We start from the raw sequence: 23,363 nt of genomic DNA on the forward strand, positions 1-23,363 counted from the left end.
ACCTATCTTCTTTACTCTCCATCTTCGGTCCGCCTCCCCCTCTCTCCCTATTTATTCCAGTTCCCTCCCCCCATCCCCCTCTCTGATGAAGGGTCTAGGCCCGAAACGTCAGCTTTTCTGCTCCTGAGATGCTGCTTGGCCTGCTGTGTTCATCCAGCCTCACATTTTATTATCTTGAAATAAGTATTGACTAGTTTTGTGATGAGCCAAGACAATTAAAATGGGTTGAACATAAAGAATACAACTTTATTTATAGTTGAAAATTTCCATTTTTGTTGTTATGGACATACATGAAATTGCTGAGGGGGCCAGCACATTGATTACAGTGCTCATATCTATTGTTCCTAACATTTATTTTCTGTAACTACAGGATTATTGACCCACAACTATTTTTCTGATATTGTCCTTCATCATCTGTATCTCATTAAGAAAATACATTCCAACATCTTGGTTCTTACAAAATAAAACTTAAGGCATCAGAATTTTCTGGCATGGTTTAATTATAACAATTCTATTTCTCAAAAAATTGAAACAACTGAATGAGAGGGAGATTTATCCATAGTTAAGAATTTGTCACTAGTTAGTACGTTGCTCGCTCTTCAAAGTTGAATAATATAATGATCAACAATTGTCAATGCATGGCCACAAATTTGCTGGTGAGAGTGTAATCCATTCATTCTTAAAAGGATTCAAAAGTCACTAATCTTGGGTAAACTGGTCGAGAACTAGGCAGACTTTCCCAGAAAATCATATCTTTTGTACCATCTGCAATATTAGAGGTTAGAAACTGCATGCAGTGCAGTCAAACTACAGGCATTTATCTAGATACTGGGCATAATGTTTTAAATTAATTACTGCTAATTGATTAAAGAAATTGGTGCAATACTCCACTCATTTCCAGAAAATTGGAGGGAGGAAAGAAAGTTGAATTTCAAAGTCATTATGCTTTGATGACAAGAAATACATAATGAATGAATGTCATTTCCAAATGTCATGAATACTTGCTTTAAAGTTACTCAGTCTGGATAAAGGTGTACATCAGTATTTAACAGGAGCTTTATTTCTAAGCTTCAAGCAGCACCAAACCAAATACAGAGACATATGTTTATCACTTCCTCTGGTCATATTTAAATAATTTTTAATAAATTAGCTCTTTAGGATTTTCATCATTAGACGTGCTGCACATTAATGTCTCCAAGGACTGTCCATCAACTTCAACGAAAGTAAATCCTGAGATGTTATTTCCGCTTATTAGCTAGCAAATTAGGTGCTGAAACCTTCACTTTGCCAGGCATGTTTCTTGACAAATCAGTATCCTAAACAAGAGAAAGATACAAGTTTAGTCTACAGTATCAACAGGGCATAAACTTTTGGGGAGGGGTGGGAGGGAAGAAAGAGTAATTAAATTTTAAAGTTTACTTTTAATGGCCAGTTATCCATTTATGACTACCACTGTAGGATTGAGGTATTTTTCATAAATGAATAATGTTGACAATTAGCAAATGAGGCATTAAATGATATTGTTGTTAAGAACTCAAAGGAAGAAAACCACATCGTGGATTTAATAATTACATTTATGGCTGAAGGTAATGTAAACTTAGGCTATCAAATGTGAAAATGCTTATGAGGAGGCTGCAGCTTTTACATCAGTGTATATGACATGCCTCTATGTTCATTTTGTAATAGTTACTTTGAACTTTAATTTGGTTTAGGCAGATATCATGGAGACATGCATCATTCTTCTAGTTTGGAATTTTTCAGATGCATTAGTTGGGGGTGATACTGAATCAGTTGGGGTTACGCTACATACAGCATGGCACCAATGAGGCCATTTAACTCGGTAAGGAGCTACGGAATTGAGACAAGCTGTTGTAAACGTGACTAGCATATCAAAGATTGAAGATAGTAGGAAGTGAAATGACGAGGTTTACTAATGACATTCATTACCCATGTGTCACTGCCTTCCCATTTATAAAATGTTTCTGTTGTTTATTGCACCTGAAAAGGATAAAGTTCTATGTGCAGAAGGCATTCTGGAATATGTTTACCTTCACACTGCGTAATAAATCTTTTTCTCGTGGCATGGCTTCTTTGGAATGCATGAAGTTGTTCAAGGCTGTTTTAGCCGCTAAAAAGGACAAATCAAAGGGTTTTACATCACCAATTCAAAGCAAAATTTCTGAAGAAGCATTAAGAATTTTACATACCCTTCCCTTTCTTTTGTGTTCCAGGTGTGAGTTTCACCTTGTATCTACAATTGAACATTACAAATTAAATAGTTTAGTTCATGTTTGTGTCAAATATACTTGTCTCGGTTAACCAAGTTTTAGCTACTTCTAAATCTCAACGCAATGCAACGAGCGATACTAAAATAGTGAAGGTTCCATTCGGGTATAAAACAATCTAGATTTTCAAATACATTGTGGTTAAATTGATTACATTGTAATTTTTTGATCTACAGACCTACAGGTTTGTGTAAAGCAAATTTTTATTAGTGCAGTTCTGAAGGGTCACCTGATCCATAATGTTAACTCTGATTTCTTTCCGTAGATGCTGCCAGACCTGCTGAGCTTTTCCAACAATTTGTTTCTATTTGTGTTTTTTGGTTTATTTCCCTAACTACTACTTTGTTTGAATGAAAATTTGAGACACTCTTTCCATTTTGTTCTGCTGCCTTGCACCAGATGAGGTTTTATTTGGCAATTGACAACGGTCACCCATTAAGTAGATTTTAGTTTGTTATAGACCAGATCAAGCCCACTCCCACAAAGTGATGTAAGAAGATAGCTCAGATCCTAAGTTTTTTTAGCTCTGCAATAACGCATATTTCATAAATGTGAATTGGCTGTAACATGGCTGTCTGGATAATGCAAACTCTGCTGTACAGGTAAAGCAATTTTTATAGCGCAAGGTCACACTTGGAGCGGACAAGGGAGTCGTGGAGAGAGTGGTCTCTCCAGAAGGCAGACAAGGGTGGGGTTGGAAAAATGTCTTTGGTGGTGGGGTCGGATTTTAGATGGCGGAAGTGTCGGAGGATGATGTGTTGTATCCGGAGGTTGGTTTGGGCGGCGGGGGGGTGGTATGTGAGGACTAGAGGGATTCTCTTTTGGCGGTTATTGCGAGGGCAGGGTGTGAGGGATGTGTTGTGGGAAATGCAGGAGACACGGTCAAGGGTGTTCTCAACCACTTGGGAGGGTGGGGCGGTTTGTGGCCGTAGAAGAACGAAGACATCTGGGATGTGCAGGAGTGGAATGCCTCATCCTGGGAGCAGATGCGGCGGAGGCGGAGGAATTGGGAATAGGGGATGGAACTTTTGCAGGAAGGTGGGTGGGAGGAGGTGTATTCCAGGTAGCTGTGGGAGTTGGTGGGCTTGAAATGGACATCGGCTTGTAGGTGGTTGCCTGAGATGGAGGCAGAAAGGTCCAGGAAGGTGACGGATGTGTTGGAGATGGTGCAGGTGAACTTAAGGTTGGGGTGGAAGGTGTTGGTGAAATGATGAACTGTTCGAGATCCTCGCATACCACCCCACCAACCTCCGGATACAACGCATCATCCTCCGACACTTCCACCATCTAAAATCCGACCCCACCACCAAAGACATTTTTCAAACCCCACGCTTGTCTACCTTCCAGAGAGACCACTATCTCCCCGACTCCCTTGTCCGCTCCACACTCCCCTCCAACCCCACCCCACCCGCCACTTTCCCCTGCAACCGCAGGAAGTGCTACACCTGCCCCCACACCACCTCCCTCACCCCCATCCCAGGCCCCAAAATGACTTTCCATGTCTGGCAGATGTGCAGGTGAACATCTGCCAATGTGGTATACTGCATCCGTTGTACACGGTGTGACTTCCTCTACACTGGGGAAACCAAGCGGAGGCTTGGGGATCGCTTTGCAGAACATCTACGCTCGGTTCGCAGTAAACAACTGCATCTCCCAGTCACCAACCATTTCAACTCTCCCTCCCATTCCTTAGACGACATGTCTATCCTGGGCCTCCTGCAGTGCCATAATGATGCCATCCGTAGGTTGCAGGAACAGCAACTCATATTCTGCTTGGGAACCCTGCAGCCCAATGGTATCAATGTGGATTTCACCAGCTTCAAAATCTCCCCTCCCGCCACTGCATCCCAAAACCAGTCCAGCTCGCCCCGCCTGCCTAACCTGTTCTTCCGCCCACCTCAAGCCGCACCTCCATTTCCTAGCTACCAACCTCATCCTGCCCCCTTGATCTGTCTGTCCTCCCCGGACTGACCTATCCCCTCCCTACCTCCCCACCACCTATCTTCTCCTCTATCCAGCTTTGGTCTGCCTCCCCCTCTCTCCCTATTTATTTCAGAATCCTCTCCCCATCCCCCTTTTCTGATGAAGGGTCTGGGCCCGAAACGTCAGCTTTTGTGCTCCTAAGATGCTGCTTGGCCTGCTGTGTTCATCCAGCCCCACACTTTGTTATCTTGGACTCTCCAGCATCTGCAGTTCCCACTATCTCTGAGACTGTTCCGAGGTCAAGTTTTTAAGAGTTTAATTCCTAACTCCCTGAAATCTGCTTTCAGGACCTCAAACTTCTTCCTACGTAAATTGTTGGTATCAATGTGGAGCACAACTTCTGCCTGTTTTTCCAGAAGGATGTCTTGTAGCCACTCCAGGATATCCTTGATCCTGACACCAGAGAGCTAACACAACACCCTGGAGTCGCATATGATTTCACAGAAACACCTAACTCATCCCCTGACTCTGAAATCCCCCATCACTATTGCCCTTCAATTCTTCTTCCTCCACCCCCAACCACCTGCAGAGGTGAGACAACCATGGACTCTGGTTGCACTCCCCAAAATGTAACCGCCTTCACCAGTTTCCCAAACAGAATACCATTTAACATGCAGGATAGACTCAAGAAACCGTGCACTGCCTGTCTGGTTCTCATGGACTGTCTAGTGGTCACCCATTTGCTCTCTGCCTGAATACTACTAATCTACAGTGTGATCATCTCCCTACATCTGCTATCTACATAGCTGAGAGCTCACAGATACACAACAGAGATTTCAGCTGCCGCTCAGTTGCCAAAACCTGGAATTCCAACTGGTGTAATGGTGATACTTCCTGCAGATGTGTTTGGGACACACGTTTTGACACAAAACACAGGATGTGCACTCTGCGTGGCTCAGCTGACCTGCTATAATTCTATAAGCTATCTGGTACCCTAGAACAAACAAACTTACGATAAAAATTTACTAGTAACGACTTTATTGTTTTATTTTCATTTTACTTATTTTAAATTTACTTCCATTTTGATGGTTTCCTTACTCAAATCCAAGTAGCTTTCTCCTTTACAAATTATGTTTTTCTTGTTTTAAGCTATTTAAACACATTATCAAACAGTAGCTTCTCATCAATGTGTACACTTGCAATTTTCACATGCTGTCACTGTTGGACTTTTATTTACACTCAGCCTGGCTGCGTAGGCGCAAGGAGAGGTGTTGCCCTGGGTCTGGCTGACTCAGCTCTCAATAGGTAACTCAGACCAGACTCCTTTGCAATTCATTAAAGTTACCCTCCCCAGAATGAATATTTTCAATTTAAATTTTCTTTTTCCTTTTCCATAGCTACTCTAAATCAAATGACATATTTTGAAGAATCATGTGTGTCTTGCTGATTTTGGTTTAGGGACTAAAAGGGGTCAAATCACCAGCAGACTCAGAATTAAAAATTAAGGGTTTTCTTTATAAAGCTGTGCCCTAAAATGCAGGGCTATTTCAGAATGAATAGATGAACAGCCAGCCTAGATAATGCACTCCAATTCCTGAAATGGGACTTGAAGCAACAAGTTTCTAAGTGAGAACGTACAAACAAGAGAACTTTACACCTTAAACAATTTAATTCTTAGTAACTGTTTGTAATGAAACTTACTTGTAATTATTCAAGGCAGTGTATGGAGCACAGAAAGGTACAGCAAATAGCAAAACATCATCTGGAAAAGGCTGACCAGTTAGTGAGTTCAGCAATTTCTCACCCTCCTAAAAAAGAAAAGATTAACAAAACTTAATCTTCAATTACAAGATTTCAAAGAATACCATGTCCTCACCTGAGTGCAATCTGACAAACAATTTGCTCTCATTATTGTGCTATTACCATAAAACCATAAGATGTAGGAGTAGAAGAGAGAGATAATGGGAGTAGAATTGGGTCTGCTCAACCACTGAATGAGATCATGGCTGATCTGATAACCCTCAATTCTACTGTCTATTTCAACCATGAATATACCTAATGGCCCACCCTCAAAAGCCCTCTGGGGTAAAAGAATGCCACAAATTCACCATCAGAAGAAATTTCTCCTCATCTGTCTCGGGCGACTTCTTACTCAGATTGTGCGCTCTGGTCCTAGACTCTCCCACAGGTAAACAACCTCTCTGCATCTACCCTGTAAAATCCCTGAGGAAGATCACCACACTTCCTCCTAAATTTTCTCCAATATGTGGTATTCTGTCCAAAGTTCTGTAAAATGTACACATTCTGTCCCACCAAGCCTATAAAACCAATTTAACGAAATGATATATCAGTTTGCTAAGCAGTTTGCCTTTCTGAAAGCCATATTAGTTGTTCCTAATTTTTTAATCTTAATCTAGATATTTGGTAATTTAATTTTTAAACTAACTATCATTTGCACCCCCCCCTCCCCCCACCGCCCAAACAAATGTTGAATTGCCTTTTGCCGGCAGGTTACCTTTGCCTCTCCTTTTGAAAACAGATATACCATTGCCTATTTTTCAGTACAACATAATCTCAATAGAGTCTGTTCTCAGCTGACTTTGATGTTGTGCTGATTGCTAAAACTTATTGGAAAGTGATAGGAGAAGACCATTAAAAATAATGAAAAATCATTCTGAACATTTTACTTATTAATAATAAACAAACCTCAGCCGCTTGTAGATCTTGTTCGGTTTCATCCTGGTCCTACATATTCATAAAACACAAATATTAATATTAGACATTAATTTATCACAAAAGTATACACTGCCACTTTTGTTAGTCAGTGTAACTATTTTTTTTCCAGAATATTAATGCTTAAATGGACTTCAATGCCTTACTTCTTGATGATCTTCTACAGCTCGCTCCTCTATTGTAACTTCTGCCATATGATGTGTTACAACATCAAGATTTTGCACTTTGCTTGAAGACTGTTTCTTCTCCTGCTGTTTTTTAGCAATTTGTTTTGCTTTGCCCTTTTTTCCTTTCTTAACCTTTTCCTCTTTACTTGGACCTGCTGACTGGATTCAGGTAATATAAATTAAAATCCAATAACTATATTTTAAAATATAATCTGTTTAATGCAAACTGATTCATACCCCAAGCAATTTCATCATTAATTCACGATCCTCTTCATCTTGATCTTTATATTTTTCTTTAATTTTCTTCAGTTTAGCCTGAATATTGAAAAATAAAGTAATATTGACTTTGGGTCATGAGATGTATCTGAAACCACACAGTAATATTTTCACTTGACTGGAATCCAAGTTCATTGTAGCATCACTGTCATTTGCATCTCAATACCAGTTATTATGACGATATATGGAAGTATACAAATAATTATTAGACAAGTTAACAGAATTCTTCTATCTATATTTTTAAATAGTGCTCATAAAGGTAACGTAAATAGAACTCTTTTCATTTCAGGCATCCGTTGTCATCATTACACATCACTAAACAAGATTTAGCACAGCCAAATTCAGACTGAAGCTCCCATCAGTTTCCTGAATAATGTGTTTCAGCCTCAAAAGAAGAACACACCATCTTTTGCTAATTCTCCAAAAAGGCCACAAGACATCAAAATGTGTGTCAAAGTAAAGCTCCAAGTTGAGCTCTGCCCATTGAAAACTGGGTTGATCAGCCAAATTCATCTCTCATAGGAATTAGTCTGGATCAGATTTGAATCCACGATGTAGAATGAAAACCAGGTTATAATCCATGGCCAGCAAATTCCACAGCATTCTTTTTAATAATATTTAACAACAACCAAAGAATCAGGGATCCTGTCTTTTCTTCCCCTAATAACAAATTCCAACCATTTTCAGGCTTGAAAGATATCACAGCTTCATAATCAAATAGCTGAAACCACATGATTAAAAATCAAATGTGAATGAAGAATCGGGCAAAGAAGCTGTAAAATTAGCTGGAGAACTGCTGAACAAACACAAGGAAACTAAAGAAATGGACGGGTGCAGTATTCAAATATTTATGAAACAAGAATTAATTGTAAAAAGGAGTGTCAAAAATGACATCCTACTCCTGCTTGGAGATAGATCAACTGCTGAAAGTTATCTAAAACCTCACTTAAGCCAAATTTAAAAAAAAAAAGTATGAGGAACAGACCAAATGAGTTGCTGACAGAAAAATGTTGAAAGTAAAGCAAATTTCTGATAAGAGAAATATCCTTTCATCAAGATTTTTCAATCATCTAACTGAACAGAACTTCACATATCTTTATCACATTCAAATTCTGTGTATAGTGATGAAAGTTAATAATATGTCAACATTTGGAAACTTTCATTCTATTGTAGAGGTAAATGGGTTTTTGCTTTAGGTCTGTGAAGGGGGCTTACCTTTTTGCAAAAGGTCAGAAAGTAATTTTTGGACAGTTCAAATTTAATTTCAAAGAAAGCCCATGATTTAAGCAAAGTGGCTAGTGAGTTACCCGGGTACTTAAGCCTGAAGTGTATCTACAGATGGCCTGGGGCTACAATCAGGCTCTAGTTAAGAATACATGATTCATAGTAGAAGGTGGTCACCAGGCTGGCAGAGCTGGAAAGGAATCTTGAACTATGTTAGTAAATCAGTTAGAAAGTTACAAAAAACCTTGTCTATCAAAAAAAATCAGTGAATTAGCTGGTTAGTGAATTAGACAGTAACAAAGAATGACATCTGGTGAATGTACAAAAAGTCTGAAAATTAAAACATGTTTGTAACCTTGTCTGTTGTGCAAACACCAAAACAAAGCTAAGATAGGAATGACACTTCACTGACATTACTGGGGAAAAGGGCTGAATCTTTTTGTTGTTTAAAATAATATTATAATGTAAGATGTGTGATTAAAATGAATGATATTAATACAGATGTATTATTATATATGGAGTCTGGAGTTTGAAACAGTGGCATGTAGATTATGGTACGTGTGTATGGGGTGATTTAATAATTAACTTGAGTTTTCTGAGCCATGATTTTTCATCTGTTGAGAGGAAAAAAGACCTCTATCGGGATTATGAAAAGCTAGGAACAAAATTTTAAAAACAGGTCTTCAAGGGTCATAATCTCTGGATTGCTGCCTGAGCCACGTGCAAATTGACATAGGGAGGCAAGGATCAGGGAAGTAAAAGAATGGCGTGGGAAAGTGGATTTCCTTTTCATAGGGCGCTAGCATCAGTTCTGGGACAAGAGGGATCTACATCGCTGGGACGGACTCCACCTGAGCAGGGTCGGGTCCAGTGCTCTAGCGAAAAGGGTAAACAGGGTGGTTAATAGGACTTTAAACTAGTAAGTAGGGGGAAGGGAGAAGTGAGCGTAGAGGGAGAATAACAATTAATGTAAGGCAAAGCAGCAGGTTAGCAGGTGATGAGGAAGCTTCAACTCCATTGAAAATTATGAAAAAAGTTAAAGGGAAGGAGAACTCAAGAGCTGTTAGTAATGGAAGTTATAGGACCCAAAAAGAAGGGGCAAGAACTGACATAAGGGCACTTTATCTGAATGCTCGAAGCATTCGAAACAAGGTGGATGAGTTGACAGTGTAAATCATGGCAAAGGGATATGATTTAGTGGCCATTACAGAGACATGGTTACAGGATGGTCATGACTGGGAGTTAAATATCCAGGGATATCAAACTGTTCGGAAGGACAGACAGGAAGGTAAGGGAGCTGGTGTTGCTCTGATTTTTAAGGCTGATATCAGGGCAGTAGTGAGAGATGATATAGGTTCAACTGAACAAAAGGTTGAATCCATTTGGGTGGAAATTAGGATTAGCAGGGAGAAGAAGTCACTGATAGGTGTGGTCTATAGGCCACCAAATAACAACATTGTGGTGGGACGGGCAATAAACATAGAAATAGCTAATGCATGTAAAAACGGTACAGCAATTATCCTGGGGGATTTTGATCTACATATCGATTGATCAAACCAGGTCGGTCATGGCAGCCTTGAGGAGAGGTTCATAGAATGCAGCCGCGATAACTTCCTTGAGCAATATGTAATGGAACCTACGAGGGAGCAAGCTATCCTAGATCTAATCCTGTGTGATAAGACAGGAATAATTAATGATCTCACAGTCAGGGATCCTCTTGGAAGGAGCGATCACAGTATGGTCGAATTTAAAATACAGATGGAGTGTGAGAAGGTTAAATCCAGTCCTGTGCTTAAACAAAGGAGACTATGAAGGATTGAGGAAGGACTTAGCTAAGGTAGAATGGGAGCAAAAACTTTATGCTGGGTCAATTGAGGAACAGTGGAGGACTTTCAAAACAATTTTTCACAGTGCTCAGCAGAAGTATATTCCAATGATAAGGAAGAACTGTAGGAAAAGAGAGAGCCAGCCATGGATGTCTAAGGAAATAAAGGAAAGTATCAGACTGAACAAAAACACATACAAAAAAGCAACGAGTAGTGGGAAACTAGTAGACTGGGAAATCTCTAAAGGCCAACAGAAAGCCACAAAAAGGTTAATAAAGAAAAGTAAGATAGATTATGAGAGCAAAATAGCTCAGAATACAAAAACAGGCGGCAAAAGTTACGATTTACATATTTATAGAAAAAGAGTAGCGAAGGTAAACATTGGTCCTTTAGAGGATGAGAAGGCCAATTTAATAACTGGGAATGAGGAAGTAGCCAAGACATTAAGCAATTATTTCATGTGGGTCTTCACCGTGGAAGACACAAATAACATGCTGAAAACTAATAGCAAGAAGGTTATAGCAGGTGAGGACCTAGAAACTATTATCACGAAGGAGGCAGTGCTGGGAAAGCTAATGGGGCTAAAGGTAGACAAGTCTCCTGGCACTGATGAAATGCACCCCAAGGTACTAAAAGAGGTAATGGGGGAAAATAGCAAATGCACTAGTAATTATTTACCAAAACTCACTGGATTCTGGGGTGGTTCCTGCAGATTGGAAACCAGCTAATGTGATGCCACTGTTTAAAAAAGGAAGTAGACAAAATGCAGGTGACTATAGGCCAGTTAGCTAAACTTTGGTAGTGAGGAAAATGCTTGAATCTATCATTAAGGAAGAAAAAGCAAGACATCTGGATATAAGTTGTCCCACTGGGAAAACCCAGCATGGGTTCGTGAAGGGTAGGTCATGTTTAACTAATTTGGTGGAATTCATCAAGGGCATTACTTGCACAGTGGACTATGGGGAACCTGTGGATGTGGTGTATCTGGATTTCCACATGGTATTTGACAAAGTGCCACACCAAAGGCTGCTACACAAGGTAAAGTTGCCTGGTATTACAGGTAATGTATTGGCATGGATAGAGGATTGGTTGACTAGTAGAAAGCAAAGAGTAAGGGTAAAGGGTGTTTTTCTGGTTGGCGGTCAGTGACTAGTGGTGTGCCTCAGGGAACAGTGTTGGGACCTCAATTGTTTACAATTTACATAGATGATTTGGAGTTGGGGACTGAGTGTGATGTGTCAAAATTTGCAGATGGCACTAAGGGAGTCGTAGAGCAAAGTGTGCAGAAGACACTGAAAGTCTGCAGAGGGATATAGATAGTCTAAGTGAGTGGGCAAAGGTCTAGCAGATGGAGTACAATGTTGATAAGTGTGAGGTCATCCATTTTGGTAGGAATAACAGCAAAATGGATTATGTTTCAAAAGGTAAAAAATTGCAGCATGCTGCTGTGCAGAGGGACTTGGGTGTCCTTGTGCATGAATCGCTGAAGGTGGGATTGTAGGTGCAGCAGGAGATTAAAAAGGCAAATGGAATTTTGTCTGTCATTGCTCGAGGGATCAAGTTAAAAAACAGAGAGGCTATGCTGCAGCTATATAGGGTCCTGGTGAGACCACACCTGGAGTAGTGTGTGCAGTTTTGGTCTCCTTACTTGAGAATGGATATACTAGCACTGGAGGGGGTGCAGAGGAGATTCACTCGGTTGATTTCAGAGCTTGAGAGGTTTGGATTATGAAGAGGCGCCGAGTAGGCCGGGATTATACTCATGAGAATTCAGAAGAATGAGGGGAGATCTCATAGAAACATTTACGATTATGCAGGAAATAGATAAGGTGGAGGCAGGGAGGTTGTTTCCGCGAGCAGGTGAAACTAGGATTAGAGGGCATCGCCTCAAAATAAAGGGGAGCAGATGTAGGACTGAGGTCAGGAGAACTTCTTCACCCAAAGAGTTGTGAATCTGTGGAATTCCCTGCCCAGTGATTTGGTTGAAGCTACCTTGCTGAATGTTTTTAAGGCAAGGCTAGATAAATTTTTGAATAATAAAGGAATTAAGGGTTATGGTGAGTGGACGGGGTAAGTGGAGCTGAGTCTCAACGATCAGCCATGATTTTATTAAATGGCGGGGCAGGCTCGAGGGGCCAGATGGCCTACTACTTCTCCTAGTTCTTATGTTCTTATGAAATCCAACAATCTCAGTCACCTTCCTTGGTGTCAGATATGACTACACCCAGCAGAGAATTTTCTTCATTAATCTCATCGATTTTCTCTTTTCCAAAACTCCTTGATGCTGTACTGTCAAATACAGCATCAATGTCAAGGGCTGTCATTCACATCTCAAATCTACTATACAGCATAAGTACTGAATGATTCTTCTATCAATGTTTAACTCTCACAAATTAACATATAACAAGTCCCATTTACTGGATGATAAGGCAAACGACAATTTATTTTGCGCCTTCATGGGATGTTGGTGTCACTGGCTAAGCCAGCTGCTACTGCTGATACCTAATTGTCCTCTCCTCCCATTACCTTTTGTCCTCTTTTCAAAGGCTGTTGAGAAGATGAAGACTTTTTTGTATCCTGTTCTTCTACAGATTGTGTTTTCCTAGTTTCTAATGGCATTGTTTGTTCAGAGTCCTCAGATTCTAGCTTTTTCTTTTTCTTCATTTCTCTGGAAAATCAAAAGAAATTCATTTCATCATACCTCCTCCTCCATGTCAAACACAATAGTGAAAGATAGTCTGGATAAGACCATAAGACATGAGCAGAAATTAGGCCATTCAGCCCATCGAGTCTGCTCTGCCATTCAATCATGGCTGATAAGTTCCTCAACCCCATTTACCTGCTTTCTCCCCATAACTGTTGATCCCTTTGATAATCAAGCACCTATCTATTTCAGTCTTAAATGTACTCAATGACCTGGCCTCCACAACCTTCTATGACAGTGAATTCCACAGATTAACCACTCTCTGGTTGAAGAAGTTTCTCCTTATCTCCATTCTAAAAGGTCTTCCCTTTACTCTAAGGCTGTGCTCTCAGGTCCTAGACTCTCCGACCAATGGAAGCATCTTCCCAACATCCAAACTTTGTCCAGGCCATTTAGTATTTTGAAAGTATTTAGATTTCCTCTCATCCTTCTAAACTCCAATAGTCTCAGAGTCCTCAAACATCTCTGATGTTAAGCTTTCCATTCCTGGGACCATTCTCATGAACCTCCTCTGAACCCGCTCCAGGGCCAGTACGTCCTTCCTGAGATTTGGGGCCCAAAATTGCACGCAATACCAGTATCTTATAAAGCCTCTTTAGTACATCCCTGCTTTTATATTCAAGTCCTCTCAAAATAAATGCCAACACTGCATTTGCCTTCCTGACTACTGACTCATCCTGCAAGTTTACCATTGACAGAATCCTGGACTAGAACTCCCAAGTCTATTTGCACTCCAGACTTGAATTTTCTCCCCATTCAGAAAATAGTCCATGCTTTTATTCTTGCCGAAGTGCATGACCTCACACTTTCCCACTTTGCTAATTCAATATCAACTAAACTCACTTTCAACCAGCCATTGAACATTTGTTTAATTTAGTCAATGAGTGTATATTTTTTATTCTTCCTGTTTTAATTCCGGCCAACTAAATACAATTTCTGATCTCACTAAAAATAAAGAAATGCAAAAAAAAGGCATCATGATACAAAGAATATCCTAAAGTTACAGCGCTTCAAATTGAATACATTCATTTATGAATGAAGTCAACGGGAAAACACCTGGTTTAAATAAGCAGTATGATCAACAAAACCTCCAAAAGCACAAGTTTACTTAATTCATCAGTGCTTCTTTTTTAATGAAAATCAAACAAAATAGTTTCAAGTTATGAGATCTTATTGCTAATCCCGCATGACAAAAATTATGTAAGTATGGATATTCTATCAATGACTGGTATAGGCACATATTAGGTAAAAGCTTTATTTTACAAAACTTCTAAATGAAACTCACTTCCTTTCTTTGACTGACAGGTGTTTCCGACCTTGGGATTTCCCATCGACCTATAAAAAGAAACAGGTTTTTGACATTGATCTAAGATAACAAAGCATGGAGCTGAATGAACACAGCATCTTAGGAGCACAAAAGCTGACGTTGGAGTTTTCAAAGTTACAAGGGACACCGTTAAGCTCTACAATATTAGAAATAAAGCACAATGTCGAACAAACTAATTATATATATTTATCAAAAGTATAATTTAAAAAAAACTTTGAGACACCACATAAATGTCATTAACGCAGCCAGTACAAAACAAAAACATTTTAGCATATTCCTGAATGAGTCAGAGATCTGACAGAAATATTCTAATTTCTCCATTGTTAAAATATGAACTATATGCCTTCCTCATTCCTTTCTACAGTCCAAGTTAACTCATCTATAAAAAAACCATACAAGATCAAAATCTTCATCAATGTATGTTATTCAGCAAAATTGATAAATTCAAAGAATTCTCACTTCAGGGAATGTCATGAATGGGGCCACTGAACTGGTGAATGTACATACAATAAAGCAATGATATGGACCTGGAGTCTACACTGTGGAAGTGGGTCATGTAGTTCAATTGAAAAACTGTCCTTTCATGCTGCATGTCAATATTTGAATCTACCTAGGTCACAGGATGGAAATCTTACGCCGGTACTAAGCAAAAGGTAATGCTACAGTACATCTTTAGATAACTTTCATGACCTAAAAATGCTTCTTGCTGACACTGGATTTCCATATTTGGAAACACATTAAATTCTATGGCATATATATCTGTCAACTTCATGAAAGAAAATCTAAATGATTTTCCACTCTCAAATTTATGAAGTGCTTTCAACCGTTCAATTTTGTTGGTTTCCTCATTGTGCACCTGGAAAACATTTTTTAGACAATATTTTAAATTGTGGTTGAACGTTTTCAAGCTTGCTTCAAATTCATCAAAAGAAAGGACACTTTAATTTTGACATTTTTCAGACACAATGCTATTCAGCTCATCTTTGATTAAGTTACTTGTCACAAAAAGGCTGAGTGAACCACATCCCTGGAAACAAAGTAGAACACCATTTGAATTCCCGTTTGTGCAGCCTATTTGAAGGAAACTACCTATTCAATGTCAATCACCACAACAAGTTTGTTTCTTCTATCAATAATACCAAACCTCAAACTTAATTCACTTGACAACCATACACACCATCAGGACAGATCCCAACAGACTAAGATGTACTCACATCTAGATCCAAAGGCAAAAAAATTAACATTCTAACTCATTGCAATATTCAAACATTGTAAAACTGGATTTAATAAAAAACATTATAAGCACCCTAAAGTTAAACTAAAGTCATATTTTACCCATACTTCTTCAATCAGTTCTTCTTTTGATGATGTGTTATGTATCTGGAAACATCTGTTGAGAAATAAGATTTAATACAATATTTTGAATAATCAGATCTGTTTTATTATTATGACTCTTAATGATCCCATCATGGTTTGGTTATATGAAATATAGTTTGCATAATTTACATTTTAAAACTTCCCATAATATTTCATTCCTGCAGTATCGTTAATACAGACTGACCACTGCACTCAATTCTGGACATCATGATCTCTCACAAGATGATGATTTATATGAAATGTTGCCCCCTGGTTATTAGTAGCTCATGTATTGAACAGGCGTAAAATTGGCATCTATGAGTTGCCTTTCTCATCAGTAAATAATAAAGGTTAGGCACAGTCAGAAATGTGATCTCAAAACTCATTCACAGAGTGTAGAAATTTTGTTCATTTATCACTAAATTTACATGAAGAAATGCACAGTACATAAGCTTACTTTATTGGTTGAGAGTGTCTTACATCTACAATTACTGCTGATGTGCTTGCAAAGTAAGCATGCATATCTGGTGGTAGTCCAAAACATAAGTGCATTAGTGATTGTGGCTGAAACAGTGTCACCTTAGACAAAACTGTGGGTAATCAGTAAGTGCCAGTGGATAACATTGCTCCAACTGGCAGTAAACAAAACACCTCTAATTCCAGCACACAGAATATTAAGAATTTTAGGTAAGCAATTTTACGCTTTAAACATTAGACCATTGTTAACTGTGGGATGTATACCAATTAGTTATAGAAAAATAAGAACAGCGGCAACAGAAGCATTTATACGTGTATCTGATCTGATACATGGGTTCAACGCGTTAGCTCAATCTATCAATCTATCTACCTGTAAGCTAGAAGGGTGCAAGTTCACGTTTCACTCCGGATCTGCACATGAGAATCAAGGCTAAAACTCCGATGCAGTAGTGAGGGAATACTACACTGTCAGAGGCTCAGATATGAAATGAAATCAAAGAGTTGGTATAGAACCTCTGAAAGCCGAGTTGGTTAAAATAGTTAATGTGGGTCTTTGATGAAAAAAGAATGAAAAAAAAATCAACCGATACATAAAGGAATTTAAGGTGATTTATTTTAGTACAAGGAACTATATTCAACATCTGCTACAAAAAGAGATCAAGTCACTGCTACCATGTGTTTGTTTTCTAACTGCTCAATAAATCTGCTTAGCAGCTAAAGCTGAAGGCAACAAAATTTTTTATACAGTACTATTAACATAATATTTCTTAAGGCCCTTCACAGGAACATTATAAAACAAAACACAACACAGGATCACATATGGAAATATTTGGCTAGATGATCAACCATTTGATCAAAGAGATAAGTTTTGTGCAGGAGATGGGATGTTAATGGCGAAAGGGGAGTGAGAGAGCTAGGGAGGTTTAGGGATGAGATTCCAGGCTTGGGGATCAAGCAACCAAAGACATAGCCACCAGATGTGCAGCCAGTAAAAATGTAAATGTTCAGCAAGCACCATTACAGGAATATAGACATCTCAAATGTATGAAGCTGAAGAAAATTACAGGTAGCGGGGGTAGGCAAGGATATGGAGAGATAGTGTAATTATTCATCTATATTTGAAATCCATAGGATCTTATTATGAGTTGGTGCACAGCAAGTAGCTGAAATAATCTAAAAATCATTCTGTTTATTGCCTGAGCATGCTATAACATTGACTCATGTTATGAGGATAAAGTAAACACATTCCTGAAATATAAGGAGATAGAATTTTAATCTGAGAGTAGCCTGATTCATGTCAAAAATAGACAAAAAAACTCTATAATTATGGCAACCTACAAATAACCTAAATGAAAGTTACCTCTTTGATTGAAGATGTGACAGATCAATAGCTGTATCAGGATAACTCAATTCTACATTTTCTTCTTCATCCTGATCTGCCTGAACCTTCTGCGAATCTCCAGAATCTCTCAGATCATCGTCTTTTTCAGCTTGTTTGTCAGATTCATCTTCAGCATCGTCCTTTTGGCCCTTTGCAATCACTAGCACCTCTTTGCACTGCTTGATATCAGCTTCTGTACTGATCTCTTTTTCATCATCACTACTGCTCTCATTGTCCTGTTGATCCTCTACATCTCTTTGCTCCTCTTCATGCTGCTTGTTTTCATATTCAGAACTGGTTTCTGTATCGTCATCACTACTACTTTCAGCATTGTTCTGTTGAAACTCTGCAACCCTGTGCACCTCTTTACACTGTTCATTTTCAGCTTGTGTAGAAATCTCTCTGACATCATCACTACTGCTGTCATCACTGTCCTGTTGACCACCTTCAATTCCCTTCATTCCTTCAGATTGATTGTTTCTGACTTCTGTACCAGTCTCCTTGTCTTCATCGCTACCGCTTTCCTCGTTGTCTGATTGGGCTTAACAAAATAATTTTGAATTAAAAATATGCACAGGTCATAGAGCCATGTGATATTAATGAAGAAAATCACATTTTATGATGCAAGCTAAAAATTTAGACAATGAAGCACGGATAGATTAACTGCGCAATTAAAACATTCAATTTACAGCGAGTCGAGCTTAACTAATATAGATTGTGTAATTAAACAATATTCTGATGTTCTCCTCTATGCCAATAAAGCAGTAAAAATTATACTCCATTTTTGGAGTCATTATAGAAAGAATTATAATATTATCAGAAGATAGTTTACTCGCCTTTAAGACCATAACTTTATTTCTCATTGCCTGACAACTCAATGGCTTGAATCATTGCATTTCAAAGTTACATTTCATACTTGTTAAATGCTATGGCAGGAGCAGATTTTCAGTAAAAGAAAAGGACAAACAGGGACCATGGCCCATTTTGAGGTAGTAATGAAGCAGGAAACTGTCAACATTGGTTGTCATAATTGGTCACTACTTTGAAACTGCGAGAAATTTTGGGAGTCTGCACACGATGGGTAAACACAAATCCAGAAGTTGTTATTGATGATTCTATGCTTTACCAAATGATGCAGTGTTGAAGCTCCCAGTCTGCAATGATTTATAAATTACTGAGCAAGTAAGAACTTTAAACACCAATAAATCTCACATCAAAAACATTTGAAACAAGAAGTGACAACTTCTTGAACAAAGTGTAATTTTTTATTGATACGCTAAGTTCATAATTATTACTCAATTGTATTTGAAAAACCAATTTGAAAATCTATTAAAGAGAAGGTGCTGGGGAAGCTGAAAAAAAAATCAATGTTTTAAAATCACTTTAAATTTAAGTTTAATGTTTCCATTTCTACTTTAATCCCACTTTTAGAACATAGAACATTGAACAATACAGCGCAGAACAGGCCCTCTGGCCCTCGATGCCCCTATGTGGCTGAGTTAACTACATTGGCAGGCAGGGTGTTCCGCGCCCTTACCACTGAGTAAATATGATCTATTTTAGCTGTACCTGCCACTTAATGTGTAATTTATGGTATAGAATTAACTGCAGCTTGTTTATGTACAAATTTGGATCTTGCTGTCTAAAATGATACATTAAATGATGATGATTCCCCAAGATAATATAGTTAAAACATTCCAGTATTTAAGATATAGCCTACAAACTATAACCCAGATTCTTCATAAAAGTTATTAAAGTTCTGTGGAAGATGATGCTATTGTTTCAACCAACTGTCATTTTGCAACAATAGCCTTTCTGAAAAAGTAACATATGTGCTTTATATTATAGTCACATAGCATATTTTTGGGCTTGTGCAGAATATTTTTAACGTATTCCTGTTAGGCATATTATTCACATCATAAATCAGCAAGGGGACCAAAAATATATGGTAAATTAGGTCAGTGAACTTTAGTTAGCTCAATTTCTATTGATCACTTGATTCATCCTTCCTATTTCATATTTCTAAAGGTACTTCAAAGGGTAGAATTATTGAGCAGCCAGATAGTGGCTGTAAATTTATGTATACATCACACCACGTTCATTAGAGACTTTAGAACAGATTAATACTACTAGGTATCACTCACAAAATGATACAGAACGAGTGACAATATTTCATGGTAAAATTAGGCTATAAGATATAGACACAGAATTAGGCCATTCGGCCCATCAAGCCTGCTCCAGCATTCAATCGTGGCCAATACTTTTTTCATTTTCCTGCCTTCTCCCCATAATCCTTGATCCTCTCACCAATCAAGAACCCATTTATCAATAGATGCAAAGCTGAAAAAGCACAGCAGGTTAGACAACATCTGAGGAACCGGCAAGTCAAGTTTCGGCCCAAAATGTTGACTTTGCTACTCCTCAGACGCTGTCTGATCTGTTGTCCATTTCCAGTTTCACATCTATAGCCTCTGGTTTCCAGCATCTGCAGTCCTTACTGTCACCAAGAACCTATGTATCCCTGTCTTAAATAAGCTCACTGACTTGGCCTCCACAGTCCTCTGCAGCAATGAGTTCCACAAATTAACCACACTCTGAAGAAATTCCTCCTTATCTCAGTTCTAAAAGGTTGTCCCTTCACTGAGGCTGTATTCTCAGGTCCTAGTACCTCCTACTAGGGGAAATGTCCACGCTATCCAGGCCTCTCAGTATCCTGTAGGTTTCAATCAGATTTCCCCCCTCATCTTTCTAGACGCCAACAAGAGTCTTCAAACACTCTTCATATACAAGCCCTTTATCCCCAGGATCATTCTTGTAAACCTTCTTTGGACCCCCTCCAATACAGCACATCCTTCCTTAGATACAGGGCTCAAAACTGCTCACAACATTCTAAATGTGATCTGACCAGAGCCTTATCTAGCAGTACATTTCTGCTCTTGTATTTTGGCCCTCTTGAAATGAATGCTAACATTACATTTGCCTTCCTCAACGGTCAGCTATAGCTGCATGTTAACCTTAAGAGAATCCAGAACTAGGAATCCCAAGTCCCTTCGTGCTTCAGATTTCCAAGTTTAGAAAACGGTCTACGCCTCTATTCCTTCCAAAGTACATAACCTCACACTTCCCTCACATTCTATCTGCCACTTCTTTGTCTACTCTCCTAGCCTGTTTCAAGTTTTTCTGCAACCTCCCCTCTTTCTCCACACTAGTGCCTCCTACCTATCTTTGTCATTTGCAAACTTAGCAACAATGCCCTTAATAATAGATAATAAAATGTGAGGCTGGATGAACACAGCAGGCCCAGCAGCATCTCAGGAGCACAAAAGCTGACGTTTCAGGCCTAGACCCTTCATCAGAGAGGGGGATGGGGTGAGGGTTCTGGAATAAATAGGGAGACAGGGGGAGGCGGACCGAAGATGGAGAGAGAAGAAGATAGGTGGAGAGGAGAGTATAGGTGGGGAGGTAGGGAGGGGATAGGTCAGTCCAGGGAAGACGGACAGGTCAAGGAGGTGGGATGAGGTTAGTCGGTAGGAAATGGAGGTGCGGCTTGCCCTTAGTTCCTTTGTCCAGATTGTCCAGTGTATAGTTGTGGTTCCGACATTGACCTGTGTGGAACTTCACAAGTTACTGACTGCCATCCTGAAGAAAACCCTTTAATCCTCACTGTCTGCCTTCTGTCAGTCAGCCAATCGTCTGTCCATGTCAGTACCCTGCCCTCGTGAGCTCTTATTTTATTTAGCAGCCTTCTGTGCAGTACCTTGACAGGGCTTTCTGGAAATCCAAACAGATCACCTCCACTGGCTCTCCTCTGTCTAACTTCCTTGTTAGCTCCTCAAATAATGCTAAGCAGCTTTATCAGGCATGACCTCCCCTTGACAAAGCTGTGCTCACTGAGCCATACTTTACCATGCACTTCTAAGTACTCCTCAATTTATAAAAGGACTCTTAAAATCTTACCAACAACTGAGGTCAGGCTAATGGGCTTTTAGTTTCTTGTTTTTTGCCTCCATCCCTTCTTACACAGGGGTTTTATATTTGTCTTTTGCTAGTTCTCTGATTCCAGTGATTCCTGAAAGATTACTACCAATGCCTCCATAATCTTCTCAGCTGTCTACTCCAGAACACTGGAGGTGTAGTCCATCTGATCAGGGGAATTTACGTACCTTTAGACATTTCAGTTTCCCTAGCACCTTCTCCTTAACAATGGTACCTACACTCACACCTCTGCTCCCGACTCTCAAAGTTCTGGTATGCCAGTGTTTTCCATTGTGGATGCTGATACAAGTACCTAATCAGTTCTTCCACTATTTCTTTGTTCCTCATTATTACTTCTCCTGCCTTATTTTCCCACTGTCCAATGTTATCTCTTCCCTCTTACCTTTGAGATCTTTAAAAAACTTTTCCACTTTCTGTCATGCTGATAGCTAGCTTATTTCATTTTCTCCTGCCTTATTGCTCCTTTTTAGAAAGTTATTCTATGCTGTATTTTAAAGGCTTCCCGATCTTCTAGCTTCTCATTAATCATCACATTGTATACATTTTACTTTTTCTTATATATTGTCCTTGACTTCCCTTGTCAGCCACGGTTGCTTCATCCTCCCCACAGTAGGTTTCTTCATCCCTGGGATTAATTTTTTATGAATGCAATTTTAAGAACGTTCAACTAAACAAAAACTTTTTTCAGAATTTTGCGTCATATAATTTTATGTATCAACTTTTTTCATTACCTAAAGGTACAGTATCCTCAGAAAATAGTTCCGACGTGCTGCTGGTTACTGTTTCCATGTCTTCATCTTGCACTTTTACCTTCCGTTCTCCTATGTGCCTGCACATAAATTGTTCATCAACCTAAGCACAAAAATAAACTCCTTGAAATGTAGTTAGGAAGAAATAAATTATCAAGCAAGATGCTTGCAAATGTTCTCTTCTTGAATATTTTCAGTAAAAGTACAAATTTCCACAAAAAAGTTTAACAAGTGTGAGGGGATGCATTTTGGGAGGTCAAATGCAACAGGTAAGTATGCTGAAATGGTTTGACACTTAACAGCATTGATAAACAGGTGGATTTTACGGTCCAAATGTAAAGCACCCCGAAAGTGAGAACAAAATGGATAAACTGATAAAGACGGCCTATGGCATACTTTAACAAAAACACAAAATCGGTCAGGGCATTGAGTTGGCAGGTCACTTTACAACTGAGCAAGATGTTGGTCAGGGGACATTTGGAATAGTGTGCACATCTGGTTGCCACACTTTAGGAAGGACGTAGAGGCTTTGGGAAGGTACAGGATATTGCTTGGATGAAGTGTTATTAGCTATAAGGAGAGGTTTGACAAACTTGAGATTGTTTTTGTTAGAGCGCTGGAGGCCGAGGGGCAAACAAACAGAAGTATATAGAATTACGAGAGGAATGGATAGCGTGGATAGTCAAGAGTCTCTTTCCCATGGTGAAAACGTCAAAACTAGGGGGCATAATGTTAGAGAAGGGAAGTTTAAAGGAGATTGCGAGGTTAAGTTCTTCCTTAAGTGCAGAGGATGGTAGGTCCAGAGAAGGTGGTAGAAGTGGATCCAATAGCAGATATTAAGAGGCATTTAAATAGACAGAAAAACAGGCAGAGAATAGTGATTTATGAACCATGTCCAGGGAGCAATTTAGACGTGGCCGAAGGGCCTGTTCCAGTGCT

The 23,363-nt window shown here is 39.2% G+C and overlaps 1 protein-coding gene across 5 annotated transcripts in view; it reads right to left on the minus strand.

Moving 5' to 3' along the window:
• Positions 1-225: 225 nt before the first annotated feature.
• The window catches only part of LOC125455713 (ribosome quality control complex subunit NEMF-like), a 109,624-nt gene continuing 86,486 nt past the window's right edge, over positions 226-23,363 (minus strand). For 3 of the 5 annotated variants that reach the window (XM_048538060.2, XM_059649096.1, XM_048538062.2), the window contains 12 exons: positions 22,407-22,527; positions 17,659-18,220; positions 15,801-15,855; positions 14,424-14,473; positions 12,961-13,102; positions 7,346-7,423; positions 7,088-7,267; positions 6,915-6,953; positions 5,910-6,016; positions 2,208-2,251; positions 2,049-2,128; positions 226-1,316 (listed from right to left, as the gene is read on the minus strand). In XM_048538060.2, coding sequence (XP_048394017.1) covers positions 1,239-1,316; positions 2,049-2,128; positions 2,208-2,251; positions 5,910-6,016; positions 6,915-6,953; positions 7,088-7,267; positions 7,346-7,423; positions 12,961-13,102; positions 14,424-14,473; positions 15,801-15,855; positions 17,659-18,220; positions 22,407-22,527 — 1,536 coding nt within the window. In that variant the 3' untranslated portion in view covers positions 226-1,238. Of the gene's footprint in view, positions 1,317-2,048; positions 2,129-2,207; positions 2,252-5,909; positions 6,017-6,914; positions 6,954-7,087; positions 7,268-7,345; positions 7,424-12,960; positions 13,103-14,423; positions 14,474-15,800; positions 15,856-17,658; positions 18,221-22,406; positions 22,528-23,363 lie in introns of those variants that run through there. The other 2 variants (XM_048538061.2, XR_009446230.1) reach the window with 2 other exon arrangements.

This window comes from Stegostoma tigrinum, chromosome 10 (assembly GCF_030684315.1).
Source record: "Stegostoma tigrinum isolate sSteTig4 chromosome 10, sSteTig4.hap1, whole genome shotgun sequence".
In the NCBI taxonomy this organism is placed as follows: domain Eukaryota; kingdom Metazoa; phylum Chordata; class Chondrichthyes; order Orectolobiformes; family Stegostomatidae; genus Stegostoma; species Stegostoma tigrinum.